We start from the raw sequence: 21171 nt of genomic DNA on the forward strand, positions 1-21171 counted from the left end.
AAATGGTACCACGACAACACAGATAACCCAATACGTAACATAATAAATCCATCCATCCATTATCTGTACTGCTTCTCCTCACTAGGGTCTCGGGGAGTGCTGGAGCCTATCCCAGCTATATTCAGGCAGTTGGCGGGGGACACCCTGAACTGGTTGCCAACCAATCGCAGGGGACACATGGACGAACATCCATCCACGCTCACACTCATACCTAGGGGCAATTTAGAGTGTCCAATCAAACTACCATGCATGTTTTTGGAATGTGGGAGGGAACCGGAGTACCCAGAGGAAACCCACGCAGGCACGGGGAGAACATGCAAACTCCACACAGGAAGGCCGGAGCCGGATTCGAACACACGACCTCCGCATTGTGAGGCCAACGTGCTAAGCAGTCTGGCCACAGTGCCTATTATTATTATTATTATTATTATTATTATTATTATTATTATTATTATTATTATTATTATTATTATTATTATTATTATTATTATTATTGTTGCTGTTGTTATTTTTATTATATATTTATGTATTCATATACATTTATCTATATTTATATCTATATCTATTTCTATATACCTGATAGTACTGTATTTTCTTGCATGAGAAGAAATCGAGTCGAGGAGCGACAGCGGCTGCGAGTATTCGCCCGGAAGTGACGTTACCAACAGCTTCCGCTGGCAAGACCGGCAACATGGCAGCGGACATGCAGGTATGTGTGACTAGCTTTTTGCAACACGGTTAACTATTCTGCAATCAGTTGTTAGTCGTTCATCCGTCACATTCGGTGCAGTCCCATTACTCTTATCAAACACAGAGGAATGTGTTCACTCTGGAAGAGACACGTGACCAGAGTTTATTTAGCTAAATGGCTAATAGCGACGTGCTACGTGGTCTGAGAATGCCGTCTATCAACATCTGTCTTGCCTGTAACAATGGGAAAGTGATGTCAGCGATGGTGCTTTTTTTATACATAAAGAACGAAAACAACCTGGACAGGGATTTGAAGAATTCTTTTTGGAGCACAATCTAAATTACTGGACACTAGTTGTCTGATTTTGACTTGTATGAATCACATACGCCACAGTAGATCCGATGATTATGTAAAGCATGACCGACCCCGTTATTTGATAGAGCTCAGAATTATTCCGCATCAAAAAGTATACGATGGAAAAATAAGAATTGTTTTCTCAAATTTCAATTACTTCTCTGGCGATCACCAGTTGATTTCACAGCGAGGCCTTTAGCATGTGCGTCCGTTTATTGATTTTCATTATTAAAATGTGTGAAATTCAGGTGAGCCTCGTCGTGTGAATGTGACTTTCCAAAATGTATACCTTCAAACGTTATTTTATTTGGTATAGTACAACAAATGCGTTATGTTATTTGTCCTCCAGGTTTCTGATACACTAAAGAAATTTGCTTTAAAAGTGACTACAGCCAGTGTGAAAGAGCGTAAGGAGATTCTCGGAGAGCTGAAACAATGTTTAAAGGGTAAAGGTGAGTCTGTGTGTTTCCTTTTGTTGTGTAGGAATGTTTACTTGTGTTATAAAGAGATCCAGTCACCTCTGATAACTTGTGGTGTGGGCTGCTGTTTATTTTAGAGTTACCAGAGCCTGCCATTAAAGGCCTTTGCAAGCTCTTCTGCCTCACTCCTCACAGATATAGGTAATTGCAACTTTACCCTGCGGTCCTATGAAAGACATTCATAGTTTTATTGTTTTTCATTTTTTCTGATAACGGACATTTTATTTGACAGGGATGCTGCATCCCGCAGAGAGATCCTCTCTGCCATTGCTCAACTGGCTGAACGCCAGCCGGACATTCTGGTGATGAGCCTCCTTCATTGCCTTCTCAACAGTGGTGTTGTCAGTAAAAATGGAGAGCCAGGGTATGTATGTCATGTAACTATTTTTGACTGATTGTTACTTGTGATGGGCAGATGAAGCCTTATGAAGCATTGCGGCACATTGGGCAAACTGTATTCATATCATGTTGGCACTGTGTCAGTACTAGTGTGTCACTCTGTTCCTCAAAAAGACACCTGCTGGATCCGATCATTGCATTGTACGCAATATAGGGCTGCCACAGATGATTATTTTGGTAGTTGACTAATCTACAGCATTAGTCGCGACTAGAAAGATGCGCCAAATAAATAAATGTCTAAATAAGCGACTTGTCGACCGCTTGAATTAATTGTCGACAATTTGGATTGTCAACGTAGTCGTGATTAGTTGACTTATCTTTGCCGCCCTAGTTTTTATTGTGTGTTATTTTGCACAATTTCTGTTTTAATTAAAGTTTAACATATCTTTGAAATAAACAGTCAATAAGTAATGTGAACTGGTGTCAACGTGGTGTATAAGTGTTGTAATTGTGAACTGATGTTGCTTATGGACTTGTCTTTGAGTTCTTAAATATTAAATTTTTTATTAAAAAAATGTTCTCCAGTATGTTTGGCAGTAAAGTGATTAATTTTGTTTAAGCTTGCTTTGGAAAACAAACTCTCATAAAGGATTAATGTGGCTGGTGTGCCTGAAAACTGTGAAGATAAAAGATAAATATATTATGTATTGTAAATATTAAAGTGGTTAAATTGATCAACTCACTTGAAGGGGAGAATTAAGCTTCAAAAGATGTGTGATTCATTTGGCAGAGACGCAACCCGCTGACAGATGTGCTTCCTTATCAAGTTCAGTGCCTCAGTAACAGGTGGAGCGATACAGTGGCTCAATCGGTCACATACATTTTTCTCCAAGCGGTACGCGCACGGACATGAAGGCCTCACTCAACGCATGCGCCAACATATTGATACGCAGGACCTATCTCTACTTGTTACAGAATTGCCATTTGTGTCTTGTGAGTTGCAGCAAAAGATTGAACTCTATTGTAGCGATCACAGAAATACTGGCTACCTGATGTTATCAAAGTTTATTTTCAAGTTTCAATGCCTGAACGATGGTGTGATTGTTTCTTTTAACTCACCAACCAGCTCGTACTTTGATTTTCCAGGAAAAGTACAGGCTCTGCTGCCTTCATCGGCCTGTCTTGGACCTGCCTTTTAGTCCCCGCTGTCTTTTCTGCTCCGGAGAAAAGACAAGGCCCAACCTGGAATAAAATGGTAACTAAATAAAGCTTTTTATTTGTCATTTTTATACAGTTTAATTGTATGTAATCTATCGTGGGTTATACATCTTAAATCCACTTGCGCTTTGGTGAAATCTGCAGTGTTTAGTAAAAAAAAGTTTTACCCCTCGAATACACGTGAAGCACAAGTACTTATTAAAACACATTTCACCTTTATCAAACACACTTTTCAAAGTTTTTCTTTGTGAAAGATAACCCACGATATAGTGTAGCGGTATTTCACTGTAATGTATTTCTGTGAATGGATTTCCATTATTACATTAACAGGCAAACATAACATTGCAGTACTTGATTTAACGACTTGTGTTTTCAGGTTCACGTTCAGAGCCTGCTTGTGGCCGAGGTTGTGGGTGGAGCCAAATCTACTGCTCAGAAGTCAAGCCTGAAGAATCTCACTCATCTTTTTGAGGAAGTGAGTATCAGACTCACTGGCAAGAGTCAAACATCATCTTTAATGACATGAACACTCCGGCTTCTGGAGAGAACTGACATCTTGGCTTCTATCCCAGAATCCAGGTTTAGTTGATCAGTACATCAGCACCTTGTTAAGTCTGGACCCAAGCCCTACAACGCTTGCTATGCTGGGTGTGTGTTTGGACTTCTGCACAGCTCAAAAGGACAAAGCTACAATTGGCAAGCATAAGGTAGGTTGTTTGCATCACATTATGGACTGTAGTTTCTGGGCTTTGTTACACTTACTGCAAAATAAATCTGGACTTCACAACCTTGCTGTTGTCCAGAGTGCCATGTTGGACTTGTACATAAAGTCGGTCCTCATGAGCAAGACAAAAACGCATCGACATATCCTGGAAAAAAGTGGCTCCCTGTTGCGCCACGTCTTTCACTCGGAGTTCAAGGAGCTGCTTCTCCCAACCGTTCAGAAGACAATGTTACGAAGCCCCGAGAATGCAATGCAGGGTGAGCTGCTTTTTGGATTCTCAAGGGGTGCAATCAATAACCACTCTCTTTTTCTACAATTTCTAATGGAGTGTCTCCTAATTCATCTCTCACCAGCAATTTCATGCCTGCTGTCTGCACTGACTATCGATCTCAGTCAATATGCCATGGATCTTGGAAAGGCTATAGCAAGTAAGGGATTTTTTTTTTCTTTTGTCCATTTAGAGTTTACCCGCGTGTGTATTTTAAAAATGGAAAAAAAAAAACTGAATTTACCAGTAATGCTTCTCTCATTCTCTCTGTCTCTCTCTGTCTTCTTTCTTTTTCTCTGTGTCTTTGTCTTGCTATCTCTATGTCTGTCTTGCTCTCTCTCTGTCCCGCTCTCTCTTTAGGCCAACTGAAAGCCAACAATGCACAGCTAATGGAAGAAGCAATCCAGGCATTGCGTAACTTAGTGCAACAGTGCAGTGACTCCAACGCTGTAGAGGACATTGTCACACACCTTTTCAAGATTCTTGGAGGTGAAGTACAGTAGATATTTGCCATCAAACCAATCTTCTTTATGGTTTTATATTTGATGTAATGGTAAAAACAGTACTAATTTTATAATGTTCCGATATACATGGTTACAGGATCTGAAGGAAAGCTCACAGTTGTCACCCAAAAGATGAGTGTTTTGTCAGGTATGAGACATCTTTTGTAGTTTAACCTTATAAAGCAAAGAAGGGATGCTTAACCCGTGGTTTATAAACTTTTCTGATTTTAGGGATTGGCAGCTGCAGCCACCATGCAGTGTCAGGGAGTTCAAGCCAAACTCTGAGCTCGGCAGTCACAGTGATGTTCATCCCTTATTTGCAGCAAGAAGGTATAATTGATTTTTTTTTCTTCTCCATTACTCTTTGTCACTCTTTATTAACTTGAGTGAGATCAAAATCTTTGGAGTTCTTATTCTTAATATTTGCTCAATCATCATCAGGAAATTGCCAAGACAGTGTTAAGTGCACATTGGCACATGGTGGACAGAGATAAAAAATGACATTCATTCTACTTTGTAATTTATCAAAATAAAATTTGGGCGAATCATACATTGGCTAAAAATTTTCTCTTTGTAATAGTAAACTTCAAAGTTTGGTTTTCACTTAGAATTTCCGTGGGTCCGTGGTTTCCAACAGTGACAAACTACATGCAACAAACTAAACAGTGGTTTACATTACATTGTGATGTGTGAAAAGGAGACATTTTGAATTACTGCCTTTTTTCATTAGATTTTCAATTCTTGCTTGGCGTAGAGTATTTTTCATGCAACTATTTTGTGGAATTATGACTTTTCTCCTTTGTTTAGCGTGTTAGTTTGTGAAGAAATAAGGGACATTCTGCAAAATAAAAAAAAATGGTTCTGTCACCGCCATTGAAACATGACTCAATCAAAAAACCTTGGACCTCCTTTACAACGTTCTCAAGATGATATATTTAGAACCGTTTACCGTAAAATCACAATGACAGCAAATGCAAATTTTATGGAACACTACCTTTGGGACTGTGCCATTGAAGATATTTCACATGTACGCAGCAGTCAAGTGAAATTCAATAACTGCTCAAACCACCCTCACACCTCTCTTTAAATCTACTTTTTGCTACCTGCTCAATTTAGTTCACGAGGGCACCTTGGTGCACGGGGTCTCAGTGCTCTCCCAATGGAGCAGTCGCTTTACTGTGCAGATTCCCAGCGCTCTGCTTGATTGGTTTCAAAAGGCATTCACCTTGAAAACCTCCACCTCGCTGGTTCGCCACGCCTACATCCAGGCCATGCTAGGGGCCTTCAAAGGTCAGTTCTCACAAGGCAAACCCCCTTCACAATTCTGATATCACACGTAGTTTTTCCCCTTTCTCAGGTGACACGCTGGCCCAGGCGTCAGACCTGATATCCTTGCTGCTCCAAACAGTGGAAAAAGCTGCCGCTCAAAACTCCCAACATGCTCTGCTTTCTGAAGGCGTGGCAGCCTCTCTTCTTTTGAGTCGACTGTCCCTTCTTGAAACAATGACAGGTGGCGTTCACATTTTTCGTAATAACATCTTCATGGCGACTGGTTAAAAACTTTTGGCTGTAGGATTGACAGTTGACAATTTATGCAGAATCGAAATTCTCCAGCTTTTGGAACTTGATCCTGGATGACAAGAAGCCACTTTTCACTACAGAGAAGTTCCTCTGCCAGTCCAGTGATGAAAGTGAGGCTATTGTTATTAATTGTCAGTCATCATCATGAGTAAATTCAACATGTCAAGCAGTTTTTCCTTTCTGTTGGTCTGTCTTTAGCTCAGCTGACTGTGTTGCTGCTCTGCGAAAGGCTTTTCTTGGATCATGTCCACAGGCTTAACACCTGCAGCACTCAGTGAGTTTGTGCCCTAAAGCGTAATGAATGAGTCTCTCCTTCTCTTTTTTTTCTGCATGTGCTAAACCAATGGTTCTCAACTATTGTCATTCTGCGACCCACATTTTCCTATTCTCAAAAAGTCGCAGTCCACTTTTGTATAAGTTAGGAATAAAGAAAGAAAAAAGTATTGATAAAAACGCCTTTGAAATTACATGCTAACACAGTCTTTTAAATTTATAGCTACAGTAAATATAATATCTGTATGGGAGAAACACAATGTAAAACAATTAAATTAAAAGCAACAAGTTGTATGTTGGTACTGTCATAACCCAAAGAGCTAGAATTTTTTTTACTACCCGTCCGCCACCCACTTTTGGGTCTCGACCCAGCAGTTGGGAATCACTGTGCTTGACATAAGAAAACGTTGTGAAAGTCAAGGGCAAGTATGTGCGTTTCTGTGTTTAATCACTGCCATAGATAGCCATAGACGTCAAAAACTCATTTTAACTAGACTGGCAGTGAATAGGGTTACATCAGACCAAAGTCATTGTAATGAAAGCCTTAGCAGTGACTGCATCTTTTTTTTACATGCATGGACAAGATTCTGAGAGAAAGGAATGACATTGCATCTTTGTTACATCTTGCAGGATGTACCACAGTGCCACTGTGGCGGTCCTATTGTCTCAGAGCTGGCGTGTTAGGAAGCGGGCAAAACAAACAGTCAAAAAGCTGCTCTCTTCCTTGGGTGGCTCCACCCTTGCCCAGGGCCTTCTTGGCGAACTCCGAGCTGTCATCAACAAACACAAAGTGCGGGCCACAGTTTTTTAAAAACATGACTTAACTCATCTCGCTTGTGTGTAGAAAAGGTGTGACATGCTTTTGGTTATGTGTTTATCAGGTTATGCCCCAGGATGTCTTGCTGTTAGAGTCCGGAGAGCTGACTGAGCTAGGTCGCAACTACATTCGCCCACGTGTCCTGTTGGATGCACTGCATGTCATTTGTGCCTCGGCCAGTCAATGGGGGGACCCTAATGAATCAGAGAATTTGGCTATGGAGATCCTCATTGTTGCTCATCACCCATCTCTTGGTAAAAATAATTTACACAAATGTCCTTTTGGCAAATTTTTCCCCTTTATCTGTTTCTTGTGTTTTACATCCTGACTATTCTATATGTATCTTTAAAAGTTGAAGCTCGCAGTGGTCTGTGGCCATTCCTGCTGGCCTCCATGAACATAAAAGCAGAAGATTTTATAGAAAATAATCTGGAGGCTATTCTGCCACATTTGTTGGTCAACACTGATAACCAGGTGAATCCCTAATATTCCTCTTTGTGCCCTGATTTTGTTTCATAGAATAAAATAACTATGTCAAGAAACAAAATGTGTTTGAAGGGTACACAAATAACATATATATATCCTGAGAGAAATGTTGATTCATTTTTATTCAGGCAGTGAAAAATGCCGTTGGTGCCCTCTGCGGCCTTTCTCCTGACAAGCTGTTACCTCGCGTAATCAGTCATGTAACAAAGGAGCTTTCCCAACCTGCTCTAGTGCATGTCACCAGGGAGGAGTACGCGATCATGCTGACCCCCGAGGGGGAGCTTTATGACAACTCCATTCTTCAGGGGTAAAAGATACATTCCAATAGGTGTCTCGTGTCACTAGCTTGTAGCATTTTAATGATGTACATCTTTCCATTACTCTTTTCCCAGTGCACAGAAAGAGAACACCAAGAAGGGAAATATCAAGAAAGAGAACAAGGTCTACTCCTACAAGGAACAGATATTTGGACTCGAGTTACAGGAGGTCATTTAAAGCCATTATTCCATGCAGTTTTAAATACCATGTCTGGGTCTAAATTTGAATGTGATTTCACAGGAGATTAAGAAGAAAAGAGGCATCAAGGATGACGTGCAGCTCACCAGCAAACAGAAAGAAATGATTGAAGTGCAGCGTGAGAGAGAGCAATCTATTCGCAAGAGACTTCAAGGGGTAGAGAAGCAAACCTGTTTCTTATGTTTTTACCCAATATGTGGCACATTGTTGACTGCTGACATGGTTCTCATTCTCCCCAGCTCAACGTAGAGTTCCAAAGTGTGGTGGGTCTCCTAGCAGCTACTCTCAAAGAGAGACCAGCTCAGATTTCCAGAGAGCTACCATCAGTCCTCCAGGTCCTGTTGCCCCTGTTGCGCTCACCTCTGACTGCTCCGCGTATCCAGCAGATCTTCTTAGACATTGGAGTGTGCCTCATACCCCATCACCTCCGTCATCTCGGTACCCGACCTGCGTTGTAGTTTTATCCATAGACACAGCTGTTCAATTTGTCACAGTATCACTATTTATGCTTCTTTTCAGGTATCCTAGTGGGACATGTGACTTTACGATTACTGAAGCCTGAGTGTCAACTGGATGTGGCCTGGGAGCAGGAGGACCTTGCCAAATCAGTTAGCCGCGCTGTACAACTGCTTCATCACCATACTGTCCCTCAGAAAGCGGGCAAAACTAGTGGTAAGGACGGTCATGGTCATTATCTGTCTTGCTTCTTTTGTATTTCATATGTTGTATTGTCATGGACACATTTGTTTAATTTGATCATTTTTTGTAAAGTACTACGGAGATTCCTTGCCTAAAACAACTAAAATGTGCTATATTAATAAAATTATATTGCAGCTTTACTAATGAAATTCTCTATGAACACTTGCAACCATAATTTGTGACCTACTAAATGACGTGCTTATAAAATTAAACAACGGCGCAGAATAATGATTGTAAGAAGTATTTTTTTGCATTTTTTATTTATATGAATGGACAACACATTTGTTTAATATTACAAATGTTCAGACAACCTTAAATTTGTTCTGATTTGTTTACAAAATACTGTGCACATTTCTAATCGTTTGTTTCACGTTTATTTATTTGGATTGTTGATGTGAGAAGGTAGTCATTACAATTGTTTGCAAAGTCCTTTGCAAATTTTGGTTAAATAAGAGTGTATTTAATCTATACTGAACAGTGTTTGACTTTTATATAGTTGTGTTGACCTCATTTTGAAGGTTAAATTTTCCATTTAAATAGATCTAATCTGAATTCAGCCCCTTTTCCTTTATTTTCAATAGTAAAGAAAAGAAATTCAATATGTACCGCTATTGACCATGACATACTTTTATTGCGATATATTTTTCAGCCATAGCACCCAGCCTAAATGAATATGATAAAAACTATATATACTGTATATATTTGTGGGGACGCTGGACTAATTGTAATTTATAACTAATAAAATGGGCCAATGGGCAGGAGTCCACGAGTTCCTTCATGTTACAATTAATTGGCTTTTAATTTGTACTAACATCCAACATGGATGCAAATGCCACCAATGGCAGAAAAATTACCACAAAAAAAATCTGATTCAATGTTTTATGCCAGTTCTGAGTGTTTTCAAAGGAAGAGAATATTGCGCCCACGTCTTTCAACGTCGCAACATGTTCGCCCACAGGTCACCGTCAGTTTTAGTAATTTTTCATCTTTTTGTTCAAAATTTCCTTGGGTCAAAAAAAGTACAGGTGAACATTTGAGGTCCGTTTGCGAATTGAACAAACCCTGATGTGAGCTCACATTTTTCTGCCTCCTCTAGCAGTCGGAAGTGTTCCCCCTCCCTCTAACTGTATAGTATATATTTTAAACTATTTTCTTTCAACTTTATAACTCACTTTATAAATTACTATAAAATTACTGATTCAATGAAGTAAACGATACAGCCATATTTGAAGTAAGCAAACTATAAAAATATTTCTCCACTATTATTTTAATTTACAAGAGCATAAAAACCCTTGTAAGGATAAGCGGCTTGGATGATGGATGCATGAAAAACTTGCTAATATATTTTATTGTACATTTAGAACAGATATAAAACGTGTAATTAATTAATTTTAATTAATTTGCAGTTAATCATACTTTAACAATTGAAGTATTGTGATTCATTATGATTAAAAATCATAAGAAACTGACAGCCATAACAATGTATATGCGTGTATGTGTACAATATGTATATGTGTGTGTATAAGTGGTAGGACATGGGTGTTAAATGTGCTTTAAGTTGCATTAAAGAGTATTAAATCCGATTTGCTGATACCTGAAGAAACCCAGTTGTAAAACCGGTTGTGATTTTGGCTGGTCCTATCTGTCTTATATATATTTGTATTTTTTTTTCTCTTCCAGGTGTGACCCCACTGCCTGCCCCTGCGTTTTGCTTTTGCTTTCCTTTCCTGAACGCCACACTCAGGGAGTCCTCAGGCAGTACAGAGGAAACCGAGAGCTTGATGACCAGATCTTTGCAAATATTCAATGAGCATTGCCAACTTCGCGCTCAGACCGATGAGGCGACCGTTATCGATGAAGTACAGTTTGCTTTTTATACTAAAATTCAAGACATGACCTATTTTGGTTCTTCTTGCGAACAGATTTGGCAAGACTACTTTTAAATTTTTATATTTCTTTTAATCTTCTCAGAATGGCCCTGAACTGCTTCCACGTGTCGACATGCTGATGATGCTGACCAGACTTATTTCCACTGCTACACCAAGACTTCAGGTGAACTCTGCCAATCCAAGCATTGTCTTTATGCCTAATTACTAACATGTAGTAAGAGAGACAGTTTACAATTTAACGGAAGCAAAAGCAAGCCATATTCTAGATATGCCTTTGACTTCAGATAAAAAAACTTTTGAACAGAATTTGTTGTTGTTGTGTAGAAATCTGGCTCCATTAGTCAAATTCTGTACATTTGTCTACATTTATTCAATATTTTGAGCCAAATATGACATATTTTTTTTCCGCATCGGTGTAATCGTGGACTGTGCACTATGATTGACATGCCATTCCAACTCTTGTTTTAGGTGTTGGCGTCTCAGTGCCTAACAGCACTCTGTGGCAGCGCCGGAGGAGGTGAGGGCTGCACAGTAGCAGAGCAAGCAGAAATAGATGTCCTGCTCAGTGCCCTGCTTTCACCTTGCTTCTCTGTCCGTGATGCTGCTCTCAGAGTGAGTTTCAAATAAGTCCAGTTGTTTGCTGTTCATCTTCACTTTGAATAAAGTAGTTCAATTAGTCACAAAGAAGCCCACAAGATTTGAACTAATGCTCCATAAAATAAAAATGAATCTATATAATTTGTCAATATGCTCTCATTTCTTTATTTCTAACTTTGGTGTGCAGGGATTGTCAGAGATGGAGTTTGCTTTGTCAACTGACAGTACAGAGCAGAGCGGACTGAGCTTGCTGCGCAGGCTCTGGGTTGCTAGGTTTGATGTTGAAGAAGAGGGACGAGCCTTTGCTGAAACGTATGTACTAGGAGTTTTTATGTGCTACATTTTCTGCTTGTTTTTAGAATTGAAGTAAAATACTTTTTTCCTTAGTATGATACTTAGATTTACTTACCAGGCAAAGCAGTATAAAGAAGTACTAACTTGACTTTTAGTGGCAGTTAAAACAAATTCAGCATTATTTAATTGGGCAACTTTGTGAAACAAAGGGTAAGTAAATATTTTGATCCTCTTAGACTTTGGGAGTCTCTTCATCTGGAGTTGGTCCCAGAGCTCTGCTCTCTCCTAATTGGTGACATCACTCACCATGAAGAGGCTATTCGTTCAGCTGCAGCTGAAGCACTGTCAAGTGCTGTTTCTTACTATAGAGACCAATCTGCCCCAGTCCTTGGACAGCTAACTGAGCTCTACCACCAAAAACTTTATGTGAGAGGCGACGCCTTACCAATTATTTCAACAGATTATTTTTAGGTGCTGTTTGTTTAAGAACCAAATCACGCAAACCTGTATTTATCTGCATCTTTATTAAAGAGACCCCCTCCTGTGCTGGATACCTTGGGCAGAGTCATCTCTGAATCTCCACCGGATCAATGGGAAGCAAGGTAAGAGCGTAGAAAACTCATCATTGTTACTCACACTTATTTATTGTGCATTGAGATTGGTTGTCATTTATGTTTGTAGGTGTGGCATTGCTCTCACTCTGAACAAGCTGTCCCAGTACTTGGACGAATCTCAGGTGACACCCCTCTTCCTCTTCTTTGTTCCCGACGCTCTGAATGACCGTCACACTGATGTGCGGCGCTGCATGTTGGACGCAGCCCTCTCGGCCCTGAACACGCATGGAAAGGTGCAGCTCGCTTCATTTTCACCATCCCTTGTAGTTTTCACTTTGTGTTACTTCAAAGTTGAGCCGTCTCCGTCTGTGCTGTGTGTTTACAGGACAATGTAAGCTCCCTCCTGCCTGTGTTTGAGGAGTTTCTAAAAAATGCCCCCCAGGACGCCAGCTATGACGCTGTTCGTCAGAGTGTGGTCATTCTCATGGGCTCTTTGGCCAAACATCTGGACAAAAATGACCCAAAAGTCAAACCCATTGTGGCCAAGCTTATCACAGCTCTTTCTACACCAGCACAGCAAGTAAGAAATGTTGGCTAAAAGCTCTTTATTCAGTTTTGATGAAGAAATAATTTTTGCTTGGATGTGGATGTCATTCCAAAGCCAAGTTTCAGTGGTATGTGGTTGCAGGACACGCTTTGTGGTCAACAACACGATGCATTTCTTGTTACTTCTTGAAGTGTCCACCTTGGGGTGGATGGAGTTAGTGAATCAGACAGAAGCTCCACCTAGATATTTATTGTCTGTCGTGATTATTTACACTCTTCATGGTCTTGACAGCCCAAGGACTCTTTTACTACTAAATTAGCACTTCTAGAAAGAGTGCTCCCTCTCGCTCCCCTCTCGCTTCATGGGCAACCAACCTAGACTTTATAACATAATCTAAGGAGCCGGATTGTGTTTTAACTCTGTGTTTTTATTGTTCTTCCTCATGTAGGTTCAAGAGTCAGTGGCAAGCTGTTTGCCTCCTTTAGTGCCTGCTATCAAAGAAGATGCTGCAGGGATAGTCAGGAATCTGTTGCAGCTGCTGCTGGAGAGTGACAAGTATGCAGAGAGGAAGGGAGCGGCCTATGGGCTTGCTGGCCTGGTCAAAGGACTTGGTATCCTGGCTCTCAAACAGCAGGACATCATGGCAACGCTGACTGATGCCATTCAGGACAAGAAAAACTTTAGACGAAGGGAAGGTGAGTAAATTACCACCCAAGCAAACTCACCAATTGACAAGCTGCTGAGCCTCAACCCCAATGAAACTGCCAACAACCACAAGATAAGATAAGATAAGATTCCCTTTATTAGTCCCACAATGGGGAAATTCGAGGTTCGAACCCAGGCCTCCTGGGGAAACTGGGACCGGAACGCGGCGCCTTAGACCACTCGGCCATCCAAGAAGCACAAGTCTTAAAAATGGTCCACATCTTTTATTCTTGCAGTTTGATTGTTTGACAAGTGATTTTCTGATCTTTTTTTCTTTTTAATAAATGACATTTGTGTGTGACTGTTTCAACATTATTCATGGGTATTGAATGTATGACGCAATTTTTCAGGTGCAAAATCTGAATTGATATTTTAAGGCAAGATTAACCGGTCAAATGTTTTCTTGAATAATCAATGCATTTGATAATCATTTTTACATTTCCATCCCTTTGTTAAACAGGATATGTCAAATTGACAGTGCAGAAAATGTAAGAAGATTTTATTGATCGGGATTAGGTTACCTCTGATTCGCTCAGAATACAGGCAATATTGTTTTTCCTTAGAAAAGGCTTTTTTTATTTTACACAAAGATAATCAGTCCGTTTTCATGAGACTACAGAGCTAGGATTGTATTTGTTGAGTCTCCCCATTTGTACAGACAATGGTGGTTATTTTTTTTTTTAAATAGAATCTTCATTGTCTGAACAAATGAAAAAAATGAATTATTTAAAAATTTCTTGACGAAAGGATTTGCTATAGAGAGTCTGAAAATTCAGAGGTTTTGCACCATTTTATATCAAACGATATCTTTACTACTGGTTCTTATTCTGGGTTCGGTCAAACATCAGAATCTTGGCGGAGGTGACGACACACACTGCGTCCATCCATAAGCAAGCATGAAAGGCCTTGTCACATTGCACTTGTCTGTTGCCACATACCATGTTGATTGACGGCACAAAAACCAGAATGAGAAAAATACTAGCACTTTGCTTATTCGAGCTGCTATAGAACGTTGGCGTATCTAGTCTTCTGTTCATACTCTGGCGTTAAGAACTTCTTCTCGAAACGAGTACTCGATTATCAAAATACCTGTCAATTAATCCGTTCTTCAATTGTAGTTGATTAATCAATTAATTGTTGCACCTTTGGAATATTGACGTTTGGTCTTTTCCAGGTGCACTTTTTGCTTTCGAGATGCTGTGCAACATGTTGGGCAAATTGTTTGAGCCATATGTTGTCCATGTGCTGCCACACCTCCTGCTTTGCTTTGGAGATGGAAATCAGTATGTAAGAGAGGTGAGCAAGGAAATTAATTCCTCATGGTTCTTTTGTTTTGACTTGTTGCACTCAAATCAATGTCCCAAACTGTTGAAATGCATAGATTTTTTTATTTGTGTTTCTAACGGTCCCTCATCTCTGCACCAGGCTGCTGATGACTGTGCTAAGGCAGTGATGAGGAACTTGAGCGCACACGGAGTGAAGCTAGTTCTGCCTTCTCTGCTAGTGGCCCTGGAAGAGGAGTCGTGGCGGACTAAAGCGGGTCTGCACAGACAACACAAAAACAAGCTACAATGTATTGAAAGCATGGGCATTATAATTCATCTAATGTTCCAACTCTGCTTTGAAAGGCTCTGTGGAGTTGCTTGGTGCCATGGCGTTCTGTGCACCTAAGCAACTGTCTTCCTGTCTGCCAAGCATTGTTCCAAAACTGACCGAAGTGTTGACTGACTCCCATGTGAAGGTGCAAAAAGCTGGTCAGCAGGCTCTCCGACAAATTGGCTCAGTCATCCGTAACCCTGAAATTCTTGGTAAGAGAGGTGTCTTGTTGCTGTGTGTTAATTTTGAATTACACAAACACATTTACAGCAGGTACATCTGCAGTCCTCAAGACCAGCTCTTATTTGACCTGCTTGAGATTTTGGGCTTGGCACATTGCTTAACTGTTACAGTTTTACAGTCTCAATTTTATTAGATTCTTTACTTCTAAGATAACTTCCAAAGCTGATTTATGTGTTTAGTCATGCATAATACTTTTGTTATAAATAGTATAAGACATAGGGGTTCACCAGGTTTACATTGCCAGCCCTTCTGTATGGAGTTTGCATGTTCTCACCAAGGATAACGAGGACTTCACCCGGGCTGTTCAGTTTCAATCAAAAACATGTCTCTTTAGTTAATTTGCAACAAATTACCTACACCAAAGTCCTGTGCTGTTACAATATTTGCATCTGGTCCCAAGGTGCCACATGGACCCTTACTGTTCCAGAGAAATGGCTTAAAAGCTGACAACATATTTCAAAAATGGGGATATGACTTTTTTTTTTTATGTCGCAAGTCATGATGTTGTTGGGTAAAACTGTCTGCGTTTGGCAGGACATTCAAGATTTGTGAAGTTGAATGTCTGCAACCCTGTATGGATCATTTTAGATTGCGGTATGTCCTAACACCTCATTCAAAATGACTCTCATTATCCTTTTCCCAGCTATAACGCCCATCCTGTTGGATGCTCTCACTGATCCATCCCGAAGAACCCAGACATGTCTTCAGACCCTTCTGGACACCAAGTTTGTACATTTCATTGATGCCCCTTCCCTCGCTCTGATCATGCCCATCGTCCAGAGAGCCTTCCAGGATCGTTCCACTGACACTCGCAAGATGGCCGCTCAGATTATTGGCAATATGTACTCCCTGACTGACCAAAAGGTATTGTTCTTCGCAATATAATAACACTGTATAACATTTTGTTAAGCTTGTCAAGCACTATATTGTATGGACCAATAAACCATTGTGGTTTTTGGGTAGGATCTGTCACCATACCTGCCCAGTGTCATTCCTGGACTGAAGACTTCCTTGTTGGACCCAGTGCCTGAGGTGGGATAATTAGTCGACAAATAATGCTGCAGTAGTATGAATGTGGGTGTGTGTGTCTGAAGCTAATACTGTTGCTGCTTCTCTCCAGGTGCGCACAGTGTCAGCTAAAGCCCTGGGAGCCATGGTGAAAGGAATGGGTGAATCCTGCTTTGACGACCTTCTGCCGTGGCTCATGGAGACGTTGGCTTCTGAGCAGAGCTCAGTCGATCGTTCTGGGGCCGCTCAAGGTCACTAACGTTGCTTATCATTTCTTTTGTTTGAAGTAAAGTGACTCAAATTACTGACAAAATTCATTCTCTGGTGGATTCAGGGCTGGCCGAGGTGATGGCCGGGCTTGGCGTTGAGAAGCTGGACAAACTAATGCCCGATGTGGTGCAGACAGCTAGTAAGGTGGATATAGCCTCCCACGTCAGAGACGGCTACATCATGATGTTCATCTACCTGCCTCTCACATTTGGAGACAAATTTACTCCCTATGTCGGGCCCATCATCCCCTGCATCCTCAAGGTAATTGCTTCTCTGCTTGCAATGCTAGGATAGATCATTAGATTAATCTATTTGTGTGATGAGTAAGGTTGGGCATCGAGTCTCGATAATTGATTGGTACCAGGACTAACGATTTTCCAAGAATAATTCCTTTTTTAAAATTCCGGTTTCACTGTTTTGATTCCCAGTACATCAACCCAAAGAACAACCAGCCTTAATCCAACAAGTATGCATGCATGCACATGCTGTCAATCAAAAGTGTGGCTTAACTCAAAGTAAATGAAGAAAAAAATCAAGGGGGCTTAGGTATGGGCTATGGGGTGCCCACTTATATATACCCTGAACTGGTTGCGAACCAATGGCAGACATTCTTTCCTGTTCATACCCAATTGCAACTACCCAGTCACTTGCGACATGTACTTAATACTTAATATTGTCCTGTTTACTATGCAATGCTCTGTGAGGTACCCATAGATTCCCACCCCGCCTACATATATGCTTATACTGGAGATAGAATTGTTTTTTTGCTTATACATAACTAATACAGATTCAGTCTTTGCTTTTAGTGTTGTTATTTAGATAGATTATCTTTACATTTACGGACTGATTCACCAGGCTCTGGCAGATGAAAATGAATATGTGAGAGACACTGCGCTTCGCGCCGGCCAGCGCATCATCAGCATGTATGCAGAGACTGCCATTGCACTCTTGCTTCCTGAACTGGAGCAGGGGCTGTTTGATGACCTTTGGAGAATCAGGTCAGCAAGACTTAGCTTTCAGTAAAGTGTGGAGTTTGAGTCGATGTAGCATGAATATCCGTTTAACTGTGTGCCCATGTTTGCGTTGCTTTTACAGGTTCAGTTCTGTCCAGCTGCTTGGGGATCTGCTCTTCCATATCTCTGGAGTGACAGGAAAGATGACCACAGAGACAGCATCAGAGGATGACAACTTTGGAACTGCTGCATCAAATAAAGTAAGAACATCTAGCTTTAACTTTTTGAAGTGTTTGCCGGTGGCTAACTTTAATTGCCTCACTTCTAGGCTATTATTTCAGCTCTCGGGGCTGAGCGGCGTAACCGTGTCCTTTCCGGCCTCTACATGGGCCGTTCGGACACCCAGCTGGTAGTTCGCCAGGCATCTCTTCACGTGTGGAAGATAGTGGTGTCCAACACACCACGAACACTTCGAGAAATCCTCCCGACCCTTTTCACCCTCCTCCTCGGCTTCTTGGCCTCCACTTGCCCTGACAAGAGAACAGTATGTACCTGATGACTAGTCTATTTTTTTGTTGTCATTTTTCTTACCTTTTTTTTTTTTTTTTGCTAAAGTCAACTGCACAAATTTCAATTTTTTTTAATGTATCTGTGTGATTTCAGATTGCGGCCCGGACACTAGGTGATCTGGTGCGAAAGCTGGGTGAGAAGATTCTTCCAGAGATTATTCCCATCCTGGAACAGGGTCTGCGTTCTGACAAGAGTGATGAAAGGCAGGGCGTCTGCATTGGCCTCAGTGAGATCATGAAGTCCACCAGCAAAGACGCGGTTAGTCATACAAATGCATTTTGCTCATCATGGGTCAAGTAGATCATCACTATTAAACCAGACTGAGCGTATGTTATTGTTTGATAGGTGCTGGTCTTCTCCGAGTCTCTGGTCCCCACTGTAAGGAAGGCTCTCTGTGACCCTCTGGAAGAAGTCAGAGAAGCTGCAGCCAAAACATTTGAGCAGCTCCATGTCACCATTGGTCACCAGGCACTGGATGACATCCTTCCAACTCTGCTGAAACAGCTTGTAAGTCACTAAAAATGTTAACATTCTAACCAAGATGAATAGTAGACATGCTATGATTTTTTTTTTTTTTTTTAATACTCAAGCTGTGGTAAATGTGTTCCCAGGATGATGAGGAGACAGCAGAGTTTGCTTTGGATGGCTTGAAGCAAGTCATGGCGGTGAAGAGCCGATCAGTGCTGCCGTATTTGGTGCCAAAGGTAGAAGTTGATGATCCTCACTACCGTAAGAAGAAGAGGAATAATGTGACTAACTAAACCAAATGTTGTTCTCCCAGCTCACTGCGCCTCCAGTGAACACTCGCGTGTTGGCCTTCCTGTCAGCTGTGGCCGGTGATGCCCTGACCCGCCACCTCGGCGTCATCCTGCCTGCCCTTCTCTCCTCACTTAAAGGAAAACTAGGAACAGAGGATGAACCTCAGGTAACACTCAACAAGCAATCATTTCTGCTGATGCCGTTGTGATTTTTTCATTTTATTTTTGACATTGCTGATGAACTTTATTTACTTTGCATCAGGAATTATGCAGTTGTCAAACAGTGATCCTCTCCGTGGACGATGAAGTGGGCCAGCGCATCATCATCGATGATCTGTTGGAAGCGACTCGAAACTCAGATGCTGGCCTGCGACAGGCCGCTGTCACGATCCTCAATGCCTACTTTGCCCGCACACGTCTAGACTATAGTGCCCATACACGCAACCTGTTGTCAGGCCTCATCCACCTCCTTAATGACACCAACACAGAAGTTCTCTCGCAGAGTTGGGACACAATCAACTCCATCACTAAGGTGTGTTCATGTGAACTAATGTTTCCAATATATTCTGTTTATGGAGTCATTTATCGACTCACTATTTTTTTTTCATTCTCTTTTTTTCTCCTCAAGAGACTGGACGCGAGCAGCCAACTGGCTCTAATTGACGACCTTCATCGAGACATTAGATCGGCAGCTGCTGATGTAAAAGGTCAACACCTACCTGGTTTCTGTCTGCCCAAAAAGGTAAGACTGTTTCTGTTACACAATCAATCGTCAAGTAGATTTAATTGCATTGATGTTGGAAATCTTGATGCCCTCCCTCAGTGTGATTCTCCATTGATATTGACGAGAGCAGTTTGCCCTGCCCGGCCGGACGCCCATTTTTGGGGCGGGAGTCGGGGCTGACAAATTGTTTAAAAATTAACAAAGGCCAGAGGTTGATTTTAGTCCGGCCCACAAATTGGCCCTTGTGCGCCTAATGAACCTACTCGCTAAACGGGTAAACGACAAAAATTGCCTGAGAATGCATCAAAAGCGTATCTACCAACTGTTTGCGGATGAAGAGACGTGAGACAGTGTGCGTTCAAGCGTGCCTCTATTTCCTTAGTGTGACATCACGTAACCTGTGCAGATTTGGATAGTAAATTATCCAGCTAATAATTGTTATAGCATGTATTTTTTTATTTTTATGACTACACTACAGAAATGCATTGAAATGGGGAAAAATGGTACCAATTCTTACTCTGACACATTTTCTTCTTGCGTGACAGGGTGTTACTTGCATCCTGCCTGTCCTGAGGGAAGGTGTCCTTACTGGAAGTCCTGAGCAGAAGGAAGAAGCAGCCAAAGCATTAGGAGGGGTTATTAAATTGACATCCCCTGAGGCTCTGCGGCCCTCTGTGGTCAACATCACTGGCCCCCTTATTCGTATCTTGGGTGACCGTTTTGCCTGGACAGTGAAAACAGCTCTGTTGGAAACTCTTACCCTACTCCTGGCAAAGGTCTGTTAAAAGGTTCTCTTCTTGCAATCAGCGCTTCAGAAGAGATGAGTTGCAGAGCTTCACTCTAGCGTTCTTTCAGGTGGGTATCGCGCTGAAACCCTTCCTGCCACAGCTGCAGACCACCTTCCTAAAGGCCCTGCAAGACTCAAGCCGTGCGGTGAGGTTGAGGGCTGCTGAAGCCTTGGGCCAACTGGTTTCTATCCACAGCAAGGTTGACCCACTCTTCACAGAGCAACTCTCTGCCATTCGCAATGCAGAGGACTCTGGAGTCAGGTGTGTGCATTTATTGGGGATTACGGTTACTTAAATTGTCATTTATTGCTATAATGTAACAAAAGGTTCATACTGAGGTATTATTTTGCTTCCAAGATACCTAATAGTAGTAGTAGGTAGTAGTTTCCCAGTTTGCTCGTGAGGATTTTTGTGTGATTTCTCTTGAATTTGAAACATGTTTATGTTCATAAGCGTACCTGGGATCCCAGCAAAGACCCCCAAATCATCGTATAACTGTCGTTTTGTCAGAAATGAAGGCTAAATAGAAACTAATTCCCCAACATGGCCACCAGGTGGCAGAACTACATTGTTTTCACCTGTTACTTAATTACTGCGGTGTCTTCTAAAAAAAAAAATCCACCAGCTAAAGGACAAAATAGAACATGGAAATACATGCGTTTCAATTGATTTGATTGATTAATTCCGATTCCTTAAGAAAGAAAACCAAACTTTCAATAAGGTGGTT

At 41.3% G+C, this 21171-nt stretch overlaps 1 protein-coding gene across 1 annotated transcript in view; it reads left to right on the top strand.

Annotated features, from left to right (window-relative positions):
• The window catches only part of gcn1 (GCN1 activator of EIF2AK4), a 30513-nt gene that overhangs the window by 998 nt on the left and 8344 nt on the right, over nucleotides 1-21171 (top strand). Inside the window, exons 2-52 of the mRNA XM_088301865.1 lie at nucleotides 608-709; nucleotides 1395-1497; nucleotides 1602-1665; nucleotides 1757-1888; nucleotides 3010-3118; nucleotides 3458-3556; nucleotides 3654-3788; nucleotides 3885-4062; nucleotides 4159-4233; nucleotides 4434-4562; nucleotides 4674-4724; nucleotides 4808-4906; nucleotides 5693-5866; nucleotides 5934-6086; nucleotides 6175-6267; nucleotides 6356-6431; nucleotides 7061-7220; nucleotides 7312-7501; nucleotides 7600-7721; nucleotides 7862-8040; nucleotides 8126-8219; nucleotides 8292-8405; nucleotides 8489-8687; nucleotides 8769-8921; nucleotides 10629-10807; nucleotides 10920-11000; nucleotides 11306-11449; nucleotides 11622-11746; nucleotides 11965-12154; nucleotides 12260-12330; nucleotides 12410-12575; nucleotides 12668-12862; nucleotides 13278-13524; nucleotides 14709-14830; nucleotides 14960-15074; nucleotides 15163-15342; nucleotides 16017-16237; nucleotides 16337-16405; nucleotides 16494-16632; nucleotides 16716-16912; nucleotides 17507-17649; nucleotides 17747-17864; nucleotides 17933-18148; nucleotides 18268-18432; nucleotides 18520-18681; nucleotides 18786-18878; nucleotides 18956-19099; nucleotides 19195-19464; nucleotides 19561-19674; nucleotides 20202-20432; nucleotides 20512-20705. Of these exons, the coding sequence (XP_088157991.1) occupies nucleotides 692-709; nucleotides 1395-1497; nucleotides 1602-1665; nucleotides 1757-1888; nucleotides 3010-3118; nucleotides 3458-3556; nucleotides 3654-3788; nucleotides 3885-4062; nucleotides 4159-4233; nucleotides 4434-4562; nucleotides 4674-4724; nucleotides 4808-4906; nucleotides 5693-5866; nucleotides 5934-6086; nucleotides 6175-6267; nucleotides 6356-6431; nucleotides 7061-7220; nucleotides 7312-7501; nucleotides 7600-7721; nucleotides 7862-8040; nucleotides 8126-8219; nucleotides 8292-8405; nucleotides 8489-8687; nucleotides 8769-8921; nucleotides 10629-10807; nucleotides 10920-11000; nucleotides 11306-11449; nucleotides 11622-11746; nucleotides 11965-12154; nucleotides 12260-12330; nucleotides 12410-12575; nucleotides 12668-12862; nucleotides 13278-13524; nucleotides 14709-14830; nucleotides 14960-15074; nucleotides 15163-15342; nucleotides 16017-16237; nucleotides 16337-16405; nucleotides 16494-16632; nucleotides 16716-16912; nucleotides 17507-17649; nucleotides 17747-17864; nucleotides 17933-18148; nucleotides 18268-18432; nucleotides 18520-18681; nucleotides 18786-18878; nucleotides 18956-19099; nucleotides 19195-19464; nucleotides 19561-19674; nucleotides 20202-20432; nucleotides 20512-20705 (7190 nt within the window). The 5' untranslated portion in view covers nucleotides 608-691. The remainder of the gene's footprint in view (nucleotides 1-607; nucleotides 710-1394; nucleotides 1498-1601; nucleotides 1666-1756; nucleotides 1889-3009; nucleotides 3119-3457; nucleotides 3557-3653; nucleotides 3789-3884; nucleotides 4063-4158; nucleotides 4234-4433; nucleotides 4563-4673; nucleotides 4725-4807; nucleotides 4907-5692; nucleotides 5867-5933; nucleotides 6087-6174; nucleotides 6268-6355; nucleotides 6432-7060; nucleotides 7221-7311; nucleotides 7502-7599; nucleotides 7722-7861; nucleotides 8041-8125; nucleotides 8220-8291; nucleotides 8406-8488; nucleotides 8688-8768; nucleotides 8922-10628; nucleotides 10808-10919; nucleotides 11001-11305; nucleotides 11450-11621; nucleotides 11747-11964; nucleotides 12155-12259; nucleotides 12331-12409; nucleotides 12576-12667; nucleotides 12863-13277; nucleotides 13525-14708; nucleotides 14831-14959; nucleotides 15075-15162; nucleotides 15343-16016; nucleotides 16238-16336; nucleotides 16406-16493; nucleotides 16633-16715; nucleotides 16913-17506; nucleotides 17650-17746; nucleotides 17865-17932; nucleotides 18149-18267; nucleotides 18433-18519; nucleotides 18682-18785; nucleotides 18879-18955; nucleotides 19100-19194; nucleotides 19465-19560; nucleotides 19675-20201; nucleotides 20433-20511; nucleotides 20706-21171) is intronic.

The sequence above is a fragment of the Idiotropiscis lumnitzeri genome, chromosome 1 (genome assembly GCF_059441095.1).
Source record: "Idiotropiscis lumnitzeri isolate Australia: NSW breed Sydney's pygmy pipehorse chromosome 1, RoL_Ilum_1.0, whole genome shotgun sequence".
Taxonomy (NCBI): domain Eukaryota; kingdom Metazoa; phylum Chordata; class Actinopteri; order Syngnathiformes; family Syngnathidae; genus Idiotropiscis; species Idiotropiscis lumnitzeri.